General features: G+C 53.2%; 5 protein-coding genes across 5 annotated transcripts; 2 read left to right on the top strand and 3 right to left on the bottom strand.

Moving 5' to 3' along the window:
* Positions 1-11: 11 nt before the first annotated feature.
* On the bottom strand, positions 12-1,936 carry CORC01_10273 (tetratricopeptide; the record flags this gene model as incomplete). The annotated part of the gene is made up of 6 exons (XM_022621901.1): positions 12-35; positions 98-985; positions 1,061-1,222; positions 1,272-1,607; positions 1,662-1,811; positions 1,922-1,936. 6 exons carry the CDS (start codon positions 1,934-1,936, stop codon positions 12-14), a joined length of 1,575 nt encoding a protein of 524 aa, XP_022471617.1.
* A 1,409-nt stretch (positions 1,937-3,345) lies between these two features.
* On the bottom strand, positions 3,346-4,098 carry CORC01_10274 (uncharacterized protein; the record flags this gene model as incomplete). Its single annotated transcript, XM_022621902.1, has 1 exon — positions 3,346-4,098. The coding sequence occupies one exon, from the start codon at positions 4,096-4,098 to the stop codon at positions 3,346-3,348; it is 753 nt and encodes a 250-aa protein (XP_022471618.1).
* A 3,778-nt stretch (positions 4,099-7,876) lies between these two features.
* Positions 7,877-8,078, top strand: CORC01_10275 (uncharacterized protein; the record flags this gene model as incomplete). The annotated part of the gene is made up of 2 exons (XM_022621903.1): positions 7,877-7,888; positions 7,938-8,078. 2 exons carry the CDS (start codon positions 7,877-7,879, stop codon positions 8,076-8,078), a joined length of 153 nt encoding a protein of 50 aa, XP_022471619.1.
* A 234-nt stretch (positions 8,079-8,312) lies between these two features.
* On the bottom strand, positions 8,313-10,043 carry CORC01_10276 (heavy-metal-associated domain-containing protein; the record flags this gene model as incomplete). Its single annotated transcript, XM_022621904.1, has 4 exons — positions 8,313-8,851; positions 9,073-9,150; positions 9,474-9,603; positions 9,936-10,043. The coding sequence occupies 4 exons, from the start codon at positions 10,041-10,043 to the stop codon at positions 8,313-8,315; spliced, it is 855 nt and encodes a 284-aa protein (XP_022471620.1).
* A 766-nt stretch (positions 10,044-10,809) lies between these two features.
* CORC01_10277 (50S ribosomal protein L13) lies at positions 10,810-11,454 on the top strand (the record flags this gene model as incomplete). Its single annotated transcript, XM_022621905.1, has 2 exons — positions 10,810-10,830; positions 10,936-11,454. The coding sequence occupies 2 exons, from the start codon at positions 10,810-10,812 to the stop codon at positions 11,452-11,454; spliced, it is 540 nt and encodes a 179-aa protein (XP_022471621.1).
* Between the last annotated feature and the right edge of the window lie 995 nt (positions 11,455-12,449).

Here is a 12,449-nt window from a genome sequence, read left to right on the forward strand (position 1 = left end):
GGTATAATCGTCTACATAATTTCTTGGACCCAGATCTGCGCAAGTTGAGTCAGTCATGTATCCAAATGGTAACACAGTTGGCTGTGATGATGCTTACCTCCATCTTGCCTATATCCTGCCTTGTTCTCCTTGCTTGGCTCTTGACACTCATGATCGCCATGTCCAAGTCATCTTGGTCCCCCATGGTGATCATGTCGCCATTGGGCACATCCTCGTCGCGGATCTTGATCTTGAACCTCCGTCGAAGACCAAATTTGTCACGGATCCGGTCAACAAAGTCGGGAAATTCAACTGCCGCGCCGACCATGATGTATCGAACATCCTCCGCATGGACCTTGACACGGATCTTTCGGACTTCAGGTCTTCTTGAACCACCACGGGAGGACATTGAGTTTGTGCCTGGGCGTCTGTTGTTGGACACCATCTCGAAGTCACCCTCATCGAAAGAGCCGTAGTCAGAACCATCGTCTTCCTCGTCCATGTATCGTTGGGGTACACGGCGGGAGGGCTGCCGGCTAGTTCTCGTGCTGTTGCCACCGCCGCCGCTCTGGTACATGTCGTATAGTTCGTCAGGGTAAGCATCCTCGGCCTCCTCATCGACCGGCCGGCCGCGCATCTGCAAGTCGCGTCTTGAGTATCCTCTGCTGGGAGTTGCCGACCGTGACTCGGATCTCATCATGGGTGGAGGTCCTCTGCGGTCGTTGGGGCTACTCGTCTTTTGATACCGCTCGTTGGGTCTGGAATTCTCGATGTTTAGCTTCGCAAGCATTGGCTTAGGTCCGTTGCGGACGGATTGTCCGCGGGACACGGCGCCGCCATTGTTGGCCTCGACCTGGTCGGGGGGAGGTGTGGGGGGGAAGACGCCGCGGCCGTTGGGCGGTTCGGATTGTTGTCTTCTGGAAGCCAGTCCGGGCTTGACTAGGTTGGTTGCAGCGAAGGAAATATTGTCAGCGGGTCTGTCGTCCTTGACATCGTTCTTGCCAGCCTGTAAATCAAGAAGTCTGTGATTAGCAAATTGATTCCCATAAAAGTTGATTGGAACGGGAACCGATTTGCCTACATTCTTGATCTCGGACCCGGCAAAGCCAGTGAAGGCGTTCGCACGATCGGAGGCGGCGACTAGCCTGGCCTTTCCGAGATAGTCTTTCGTCTTAAGGTTGCGAACCTTTGCTTCGTTCGGTCGGTACACGACGCCGACGGGGATCGAGAAAACGGTGTATCCCTTGAGGAATTGTAAGCACTGATCAAAGGTCGACATGCCTCTTCCATACCTCTGCCTCTTCCCGAATCGCCTCATCGATGACGTTGTGGTCCTCCACCACCTTCTCTTTGACAGCGTACGACAGATCCTGCATACCAGCATCTTTCTGTTGCAGGTAGATGTAGCAGAGACCTCTGTTGAAGAGCACCTCGCAAGAGTAGAGCTTGAAGAGCAGACCCAGTTGGGCGTAGTCGATCATGGTGTTTCCTCGTAGGTAAAGAAGAGTGTCATTGAAGTTGGCCAATGCCTCTTCGAAATCGCCGAGCAAGAAATTAGAGACGCCCTGCTGGAAATAGGCCACAGCCAGATACTGGTCCAGCTTAATTGCTCGCTGGTAGCACTCGACCTGTTTTTCTTGGTTAGTGCCAAGACCTCGGCATCATGTTCGGAGACGACGCACAGCTTTCTCATGCTCTCCCAGAGTGGCGTGAATGACACCCATATTGAAGAGGATTTTTGATGTGTCGGAGATCCTCTCAAAGTCCTTGAGGGCCTCATCGAATTCATTGTTGTCGTATCGACCTAGGGCCGACACCCACGTTTCTATTTCCTATAGGAGGCAGTTGTGGTCAGTGTCATGTTAAAAGATTTGCCCGTCTCGGGCTGTCAGATCTTGCAAATTAGGCGGCTGCTGTTCGCCATCCGACGCAAAGCACGTACCTGTTTCAATGACATTTTGTCGCCAGATCAGAGTTATCAAAGTACCAAATCCAGATGAAGAGTCGAGAGATTGCGCAAGCAGACAGTTGCTGCTGCGGTCGAAAGATCGGTGACGGACAGGGTTCGAGCGAGAAAGGTATCGTGAGGAACTGCGATGCGGACGTGGACGACGGCAGCTGAACACGACGACTGCAGCAGGAAAGAAAGCCAAAAAAGCGACCCAGACCTGAACAGCAACAACAAAGTGCGCCGCGGGCGGCTAGAGAGGGTCCCCAGGGCTTATTTAGGGAGATGGCTGGCGGTCTGTCGACCGTGCGGCGCTCGGCGCCACTGAAATAACGGTTGGAGTGTTACCCCCGCTTCCGATGAGCCAGAAGCCGCAAATGGGGTGCGCTACGGACTTGGGCAACGACGAGCTGGAGATCTTGGCGCGTGGCGGGTACACCAGGGATCGATACTTGGCCCCGTCTGGCGATTTGCCGAAAGCTTCTGCAAGAACCGCCGATGCGATGGCGGGGAGACAGAAGCAAAAAAGAGGGTTTATCCTACTGTAAGATAAACTCGACGTTGTAACTTGATAGAGTTGCTCTTTTCTCGTTCCTGGCCAGCAGAAGCAAATGCCAAAAGTAGGACGGTGTTTCGGGTTTGTGTACGTTGTGCGTCGAAAGTCGGATTAAGTTGTCGGGGGAAGGATGGGATGGCCCTTTTTGGCTGCGAGTCCTGGTCCTGTGGAGGTGGTGGGTGGATGGACAAGGCCGCAGTAATATGTGTGTAAGTCGGACTAGGCGCCAAAAGGGGGGTCCGAAGCCAGTCCGTCCTGTACTATCAAAGTCTGGGCACTCTTCCTGTTCAGTCTTGCTATTTCAAGAACGAAACCAAGAAATCCGTGCTCTCTCCAATCTGCCTGCTTGTGACAACCAGGCTGTGACTGTGTGAGCGTGCGTGTGCCGAGGAAAGAGGTGACCAGAGGTGACGAGATAACAAGACTGCGTAAGTCTGAGTCGTTCGGCGCGACTCCTCTCTTGGATTGAAATCGTGCGTTAATTAGAGTCGAAACCTCGGACAGTGGTTCGACTGTGGGAAGCTTGGGAGTGACTTGCGGGTCAGAAAGGACAGTTTGGAGGTCGGTTGTCTTCGCTTCGCAGGTTCCAACTTCAGGATTAGATGTGGGAAGCAGGTGTGATGTGGACAAGAATAAAAGTGATGGAATGACCAGACTTGCAGCCGGGCTTGAGGAAAGGAATGGGAATGAATGGATGGAGGACGGAAAGCCAGCGCCTACAGAAAGGAGTCGAGTCGGTGCTTGCAGCGAGGGACCAAGGGGAACTTGACTGGTCGTGTTGTGGGCCACGAGACTAGGTGTATATCATGCAAGGTGCCCATCAGTAATTGATATTCCAACTCGATTCTCAGTCAGGAAACGCTTAGGATGCCTGTGCTCCGGTGCTCGTCCAGCTGCGAGTCGCAGGGGGATCCAGGGACGGGGAGGGGGGTATTCTTGCTGTCGACACTTGAGGGGGTGCAAAGAGGAGAGGGCCCGGAACAAGTGGCTTGGGCAGTTCGGTGGATGAAGGGGGCGTGTGTCTCGATGCAACATAATTCCGGTGTCTCTGGGTCGGATTTCGCACGCCCAACCTGGGTTTGGGAGAGAGAAGAATTGTGCAACCGATCTTGGCCATGATAGGATCTGCCTCGGTGACAAAACGTGTACCTACTTCTGTACGAAGTGAGTACAGCACACTGCCTTTTAGAGGCATACAGAGCACCCAGTTGTGACTTGTGAGATAGCTCGGCGCCAGAGAGATCATCTCCCGTCTGTCAACTTTTCCCAAGATGTCGTCCCAGAACACTCTTAGCAGCCACGCAGATCCTTCTTTGGGTATTCGACAAGGTATTCCGTCCGGCGCGAGGAAACAAACTTGCCTAAATCGAGTGACAGAATCAAGTGTTTTCTCTCGAAATCGAACCACCTTGCATATCTCGTCGCCAGATGCTGGGTTGTGAATGTGCTCGACATCGAATGTTGGGATCCCCTCGGGCCTTCTGTGCCTCGCCTTGGAGGAGCCACCCCTAGTGGGCATCCCATCCGACGTCCGTTCCGGGGGGAGGGGTGTGAGAGAGCGTCTGGGCCGTGAAAGATGGGCCAGTATGGACTCCATGAAGAAGTCGGAGTCCATGTCATGGCGTTGCGGATCAGATCGCACACTGCGTATCTTGCGGTAGCTTGACAAGGTAGTGGCTGTTTTGGACTCTCATTCTCCTGACTCTCCAGGGAGGGACGCCGACGACTGTTCCTGTCCGTTGTGTACATGGCAGCTGGGCAAGACGTAGCAGTCCCTTCACGGCAATGCGCTAATGCCGGATGTCGCAGGCATCTTGCAACCACTGCAAATCAGGGCCTGTCGCTTCCCATGCACGAAGCGTTGCAGCGAATGCGAGATGTGTCTGATTGGCCCCCAGGAACACGGGTCGTGGGCCGGACCTTTGAGCCACCAAACTTGTCCGGGGCCAAGGGCGCGTAGAGTAGTGACTAACGCCGCCTTGATCACACCTTTTAGGTGAAGTGGTAACTCGTGCTCCTCCTAGTGAACCGTGACTGCAACCCGCAGCTCGCAGCTGTATCACGCCTCGTGGCTGAAAATGGAGATGCTGCAGAGGTGATGGTGACTGCAGGGCCATCCGATCTCGTTCAGTCACCGGGGGTTTTCCTTAGTTGCTTTTGCGAACCCAGAGACGAGGTTGAGAAGTGGATGAGGTGTAAGTGCTTGCAGGCCGCCATACTGAAAATGGTCTGCCAAACCAGTCCACTGGAGCTGGAGAGTGACGTTGAGCTGTCTAAAATAGCATCTTCCGAGGGTGTCGTTCTTTGCAGAGTGTTAAGCGCCGGCGAAACTTTTTTGTGATTGGGTTGTCCCGGTGAACTGGCAAATTGGCCGCTTCGGTGCGAGTTACATGTCGCCAATTGGGCAGGCCGACTTGTCCAGACATTTCCAACCAAGGTTTCTCCATACGACAGATGGCGTGCTTCATCATTCAACCCCAAAAGACCAGCTCGATAGGATTGGTGTCCGTCAATTTGATCAGCCCAGATCGAATCAAAGCGACGCAATTAAGGAGGCTTGTTGGGCATATATATGAGCACTAGGCGGTATAATCATGGAGATGGTGGGCTGTCTTTGGTCAACGACGATCGGCAACAGAAACCAAGGTTGGTGGTACAGAGACCCCTCAGCCCAAGTCAAGACATCTGCGAGACTGCGGCGCAGGCACGCAGGTTTGGTAGTCCATCCTGTACCCGCTGGGACGATGTTCCTGCATGGGGAGTTGCATCCCACAGGACTGGAATTTGCGCAAGACGGGGTCAGGTATAATCGCTCGCTTGATTTTGGCATATCATGAGGCCATCGTGGTGTGACGAATTGTGCGAGCCCTCTTGTCTGTAGATTGCCCAGATGGCGGGGTCGGGCTGAAAGAAGGACAAGAGGCCGCCAAGGCAGAGGGAATAAGGTAGGTTCATCGACTGCTTCTTCGCCATTCCCCTTTGTGGCGTCCTGTCCGGGGCATCGCACCTCTCATCCAGTCTTGGTTAGGATTTGGACAACCTTATCTGTCGCGGGTCCACAAGTGGTTCTAGTCGTTGCTGACTGGCGAGGGGCATTGGCATCGATGTCGGTGACCGGGCCTGTGCAGTTGTCCGGAATCATTGCTTGGCCTAGCTTAAAGTCGCAATAGTTCATACACAGTACAGTAAGATATGTCTGATCTGCAGGGAGAGAGGGTTGGGGGCATCGTGAAGTTGAGGGATCAGGGCCACGCAGCAAGGACCAGGATGCGTCTAGGAGACTTGGCATCAGCCGTCAGCCTCTAGGCATCCGATGCCCACTAAAGGTACCTACCTTCTGGTAAGCAAGCTCAGCCACAGCTTGTTAACATTTGACTAAGGAAGTAGGTTACCTGTGTCCCGTCGGAAGCCACTGCCATCTCAACCCAGCATCCATGCCAAGCGTTCCTTCCTTCCGTCCATCAAAAAGAAGCACTTCACCTTCCAGGTTGGAAATCGAGTGCAGAATATTTGCCTCCTTCCGATGCTGAGGACCGAGATGATGTAAGACAGCAGACACAACTTAGAATATCCGTCCGCACAAGCAAGCAAGTTCCAGACTCCAAAGAATGAAAAGGGAACAAAATGCCGCCTCACTAGAATGGCTTGCATTGCAACTGACATGAGTATCCCTTCTCAGGACAGCCCAAAGCCCCGAAGCCGAAGAGACCCATTTCAAGGAAACCCCCCCAAACGCGTCGCCCTATCGATGCTAGATACCCAAGAAGAGCATCGCCAACTCTAATTATCCTTGCCAGTCCCAAGTCTCAAGAGTCTGCGAAACTCGCTTGTCCTTCAGGCTGTTTTGGAAGTCCCGTGCTGGCGTCTCCACTGACGTCCCGTCTACCTCAAGTGCAAGGGCCACGCTCTTCTTTTCTTCTTGACGGATCAACACACACCTGCGAAGGTGTCTGCCTTAGTCTGGGCGAAGGCAGCTTCCGCCGTAACATTGGTGCAGCTGGGGGAATGGTCACTTTCCACATGTTTAATGTGTGGAGTGACTTGCGACTCTGCCTAGACCACCAGCCACTTCGCCGCATGAACCAGACGTCAAGCCTATGGACTTCACCTTGTTTTACCACGCAGCATCCGGCCGAGTTTGAGGCGTCATCTCAGTCATCAAGCCGCAGGCATTGCGTCTCCCCTTTGGCGTCTGCTAGTCCAAATCTGCACATGAGTCTTGGACTGCGCAATAATCGCCTCAACCGCATCGTATCTTGGCCCTAAGGCAGGCCAAGCTGCCTCGTCCTACAGCACACAGACCGGACCGCGCCATCGTAGACAGCGGCACCCACAACGCTCCGCTCTGAGTTGCTATGTACTTGCTCGCCTGGCGGCCCTCCACTTCCCTATCTTACTTCCTCTTTCCCAAGTGTCACAAGTCTGGGCATCCCTTTGAACGGATGAATCCACCCGTGACGCGGCAAGACCGTCGCTGTCCTCATCGTTCAATACGAATCCCAATGGTCCGCCGCTCGCAATGCAATTTCCATTAGGGAGCACCGGCAAGCAACATCGATTCGACTCAGCTGTTCCTCAACTCTTGTTTCTTGATTCAGTCTCATCAAACACGTTTACATCATACTCGTCGATACATTTTTGCGTAATGGCTTGTTTGTGGCACTCCAAAGAACTCTACTGGCTTAAAAACCTGTCAATATCAGCATGGAAATGTCGTCAATGAACACTTCACCTCCCCTGCCGCCTCTGCCCCACTGCCTTGATCAATCTGTACGTACAGACCACCGCTTCTCGCATCCGATTTCAAGCTTGGCTACCTAGGTAGTTTCAAACTCGGCCATTCTCCCCACCCATCGACCCCTTTGCACGTATATGTCGGTCACTTCCCACGGGCACTGCAGTATCAGCCTCCATGTGCAATGCCATCTGCGTACACGCCCTTAGTGGGCCTCAACATGGCAAGGCGGTTCCGATGCCCCTGCGATCCAGCGAAATAAGGTAGTGCCTCTGGTCCCTGTTCAACCACAACCCGTATTCGTCTTATCTACGACCTGTCACCCGCGCTCCGCCTCCTTCCGGTCTTCGATCGGTGGGGGGAATCTCCCGGAACCGTCGCCAGTATTTCTTCTAACATGATCTGCATCAAGCCCGACGCTGTAGCCATGTTTGTTAGTCTGCTCTGGCGCAGGCCTCTCTGTTTTATGGGGAGAGATGCTCCATCTCTTTGCTGGCAACGCTGTCCCACCGCCTGCAGACGATCAAGATATCGGCGAAAATTCTGACTGAGACAAGCCTTGAAAAGCTTGGCATACAGAGGCTGATATATACGGGCCTGTGACAACGGATGGAAACCCGCAACCTTACCGAGACCCCCAGTGTCTAAGGGGCCCATCATGCTGCTCCAGGTCCGCGAATCTGTCTACTTAGCCGAGAGCCCTTGAACCTCATCCTCAGGCAAGGTGCCAAGGCATTCGTGAGGCTCAGCCTCACTGTCAATCCCGACTGGGTGGTTCTTCGGACTCCTCATACCACAACTACAGCAACCCCTGGGCATCTTGCTTTTCAGTGTCTGGAAGCCAAGGCCATCAACTTTGACCAGAGTTAGCGGACACAGTACAAAACCATCTTTCATCATATAAGTCGTACGATTTTGATTATGGTGGTTGCCACTCCACGAGTCCAAGTGTGGCGTTTGGTGATCATTATAAAGCCTATTCGGCTTATCCAACCGAGCTTCCCAGAAGAAAACACTCTGCAAATCTCTCGTTGATTTCATGATTATTCCTACACATCATGTGACGGGTCCCCATGCAGCGCCATATGATGCACCTACAGCATGCCCTTCTCGACCTCGTCCTTCCTCTCCTCCCATAGCGTCTTACCGGTGCATGAACAGACCGTCTTATCGTTGTCCCAGACGCCGGCACTCCTGGCAATCACGCCGACTACAGTGTCTGGGTCGTTTTTCAACGCCCCTGCAGACTCGTCTTGTCTCGAGACGACCATGGCATGGCCAATGACTTCCCAGATTTGAAAAGATTTATCGAGATAGGCGCTGCCTCTACCATCCTTGCCGACGTTGAAGACACCCAAGAACCCCTTGGCAGTACCGCCGTCACTGCCTCCCGACCAGACAGGGCCCGTCGATGATGCGCCTTCCGCCAGGTTACCATACTCACGGATTGTGGCTCGGTATGAGCCGGGGGCAACGCCGCGTAGCGTCATGTCGATCAGAGTTATAGTCGGTGACACCTGTACCATTCTAGCCAGGCCCCGAACCTCTCGGTCTCGCTGCTCATTCAACTTTGAGGATGCGTCCGGCCCATCACTTTCATGGTAAAAAGACTCAAGGATGCTGACAGCCGCGCCTAGAATGTGGTGAGTAAGCGGTCAGGCGAAGTCCGGTTTCCACAGGTGAGCGAGTGTAACTACACCAAAAACTCCATCTGCCGACATCAGTGCCGATGTGACAAGACAGGTCGGGTGGTATCAGGAAACAACTTAAATGTCCGCCAAAGGGTTACAGACAATGCGGACAAAATTTGGACAACAGAGCCAAGAGGGAAAGAAGAGGTTTCAATTGACCTACTGTTTGATCCTCCCGAGCCTCTCAGGATGGCGTCCCTCCCTGTGGCTTGGATGGCGTCAACAATGGTCGATGGTGCGGCTGCAAAACGTCGCCGAGAGAGTTAGCGGCGGTACATATTTCAAACGGCAAGGCGTTCAATTTAGAGCCCATCCATCCCGTGGCAGGCGAGGTTAGGCAGCAAATACAATGGGTGACATGTTGGAGGATCAACAAGGCGCCGTCAAACGGCAAGCTGGAGAAGCCTCAAAGCATATGTGAACCAACCAAACAAATGGGTGTAAGACGGGGAAGGGTGTGGACGGATTGGGGCTGATTGACGAGGATCAACAGTCCGTAAATTGAGAAGGAAAAGTAAAAGAAAAAGAAAAAGCTTTCAGAGTTTGCGGCAGAAGACGGCTTACCTGTGCCCTCGACGGAAAGCAATTGGTCCTCGAGATTGGCCTCGACCTTGGTGATGCCCCCCAGCTTGTACAACGAGTCTGAAACGTCCTTGACGCAGCTGTCACATGTCATGGGTACGGCGAAAACGGTCTAGTTTGACATTTCGGACGTTTCATTAGCCATCTTTTCAGCAACAACACCCTTTTGCTCTCTCGTACCCAACAGTCCCGTGGTGTAAGGCAATGCAGAGCACGGGTAGCGAAGTGCTGCAGCCGTGTGTGCGTGCGGACGAGAAGGGACCCTCCTCACACGCAAGCCCCCCGGATTGCGTGCGTTCTGACGGGACGGTACCAACGACCGAGCGAGCGAGCGTGAGTAGGAGCTCTCTCGGTCAGGTCCCGGCGTCCATGACAGGATCCGAGGGGATTTGTTGGGCGTAGCGGACGAGCGGGAAGGGCAGAGGGAGGAAAGCTTGAACACACCTGAAAAGGATATGAGACGGTCATGGTGAACGGTTGTCTGCTTGGCTGCAGCGGGCTTCGTAACAAAGAGCAGTAGTTGTGGATGAATTCAGGGAGGCAATAGAGCATGCTCTGTCCTTCTTGACCCTCGTTTTGGTTGCTGAGATGAGAGCCAAGGTAGTTTTGCTCTCCTCAAAAATAAGAGAGGTTTGTCGTTCGAGAGGAACAGGAGGATGTGGTTGTTGCGGGTTAAGAGAACCCTTTGTAAATCCGAGTTAGAGGTTTCTAGTAAACGTAATACGGGTTTACTGCGTCCAATGGAATGGTGCCGGCGTATGCGCTTTTAATACTCGTGGTATCGTGGAGTAAGTCGTCACTGTGAGTCTGGGCTGCTTTGAAATCGCCTTACCACACTTTCTGCCCCTCCTCCAATTGCTTATCCGGACGGCGAGCACGGCGCAATCGCATCGCCTCATTGCTTTCTGCCGTCTTCTGCCCCGCCATGAGACGCTCGGGCCATCTGGGGCTCAGATTGAAGAGGATCGGTCCAAAGTCGGCGCTCGGTCTTTGCAGCTTACCTCGGCAGTTGGTCCCAGCTGGTCACTGAGAGCAACACCCGAGCTGGTCGGACCTTATCATTATCATCACGTGAGGATTCGTGCGCTGGGCGTCAGCTCCAAAATTTTTGGAGAAGCTCAGGTCAGCCTATCGAATGAAGGTCGCCAACGATACCCGAATCGCGTAGACCCCCCAACGACGACAGTTTTTTCGAGCTCCGACGACGACGTTGCCGCTGGCTTGCCCGGTGCCAGATCCATACGATTGACCAAGTGATCCGCGAATACCCAAGATCCTGAACGTCGGCTGAGGCGGCCGGCCCAGAACTCACGTGAAGATGTCTCAAACCATCGGCCTGGTAAGCTTCCCCCGTTTCTCCTTTCCAGTATCCCAATCGAATGAAACCACCCTCTCATAGAGTATTCAAAGCGATCATTTTACTTACAAAAGACCAATTTATTAGACTCGCCTCTCCTACTCCCGGGTATGGCACCAAATCTCAGCCTCGGCCCCCCACGAGATCCTCTCGACCCAGCCGGGCGTGACCCCGCCCTCGCTGGGCCGCCTGGCCAGCCGCATCGCCGTGCTGCTGATGGGCAAGCACAAGCCGACCTGGGACCCATCGACGGACTGCGGCGACTACGTCGTGGTGACGGACTGCGCGGCGCTGCACGTGACGGGGCGCAAGAAGTGGCAGAAGACGTACTACCGACACAACACCCGGCCCGGTTCGCTGCGGCAGGTGACGATGGACGTACTGATGGAGAAGCACGGCGGCGCTGAGGTGCTGCGCAAGGCCGTGAGCGGGATGCTGCCCAAGAACAGGCTACGGGAGAAGAGGCTTGCGAGGCTCAAGGCGTTCGAGGGCGAGGCGCATCCTTATAAGCAGAATGTTATTCGATTTGGGGATGTTCCTGTTGGTCAGCACGGGTGGGAGGAGCAAGTTAAGGCTATTCGGGAGGCGGATCAGCAGAGGATATGAAGAAATTCTGCTGCTTTTCTGTGGAAGGGGCGGTTTCACACGCATGAAGAGGTCGAAAGGGGGTAGAGAGGGGGTTTAGCGAGAGGTGTGTTCTTGCCGTTTGGTCGGCGTGTATATTCTGTACGAATACGGGCATCTCAAAACTTGAAGTCCAATGGCTCTCTATAATTGGGCCGCATTTTTCATCAAGTGCTGGAACATGGCCGTCGTTGATGTGACTTGGCTGTGGCAGGCATCGTCATCCATGCCTGGTATGCGGCTGGACAATCTAGGCTGAAGATTCCAATCTCTCGAGAGGCATCGATCCATATCGGATACAGCTTGTAAGACGTGCGGATAATTTGACTTGCTGGGTATTCGCAGTTTAATCTATGCTCAGTGTAGACGAGAGAAAGAAAAGGACATGAATTAGAGGAGCACGAGAGATGAATAATGGTATGAAAGAACTTGAAGTTGTTGTCCGTTAGACTAGGCATGTTCCGTCACGGGTAATAACGGCAAGAATGTGAGGACTTGATATTCCAGCTTCCTACTGTTCTTCGCGTCGCTTGGTGATCTCGAACGTTGGTGACTGTAGTCGTCTTTGAATTTCGTTGCGTGCCGAGGAATACGAAGAATACAAGCGCCTTACTATTAATTCTAGTACGTTCATAAATTATGTTTTTTCTTTCTTAGCAAGGTACGTCATGATCGCCCTGAATCGCGAAACCACCTCTTTTACATCCAATATACATACAGAGACTTGGCAGAAACGTTTCCTATAGTATAAAATTCTTCGGCATTAGGAACGCTCGTCTAGACGTCCGTCGCAAATACAATCAGCAACAAACAACTAATTACATTTAAGATATAATTCAGGGAAGGATTGCGAAGAAAGATAGAAAAGGGCAGAGAATAATGAAGCCCTTTCCGGAAATCTTTGTTCATGGCATCACAGGTGACTTCATAAAAGGTCTGGCCTACTCCAGCTTCACAGTGTTCACCAAGTCAAGTGA

Source organism: Colletotrichum orchidophilum, assembly GCF_001831195.1.
Source record: "Colletotrichum orchidophilum strain IMI 309357 chromosome Unknown Scaffold_100.1, whole genome shotgun sequence".
Taxonomy (NCBI): Eukaryota; Fungi; Ascomycota; class Sordariomycetes; order Glomerellales; family Glomerellaceae; genus Colletotrichum; species Colletotrichum orchidophilum.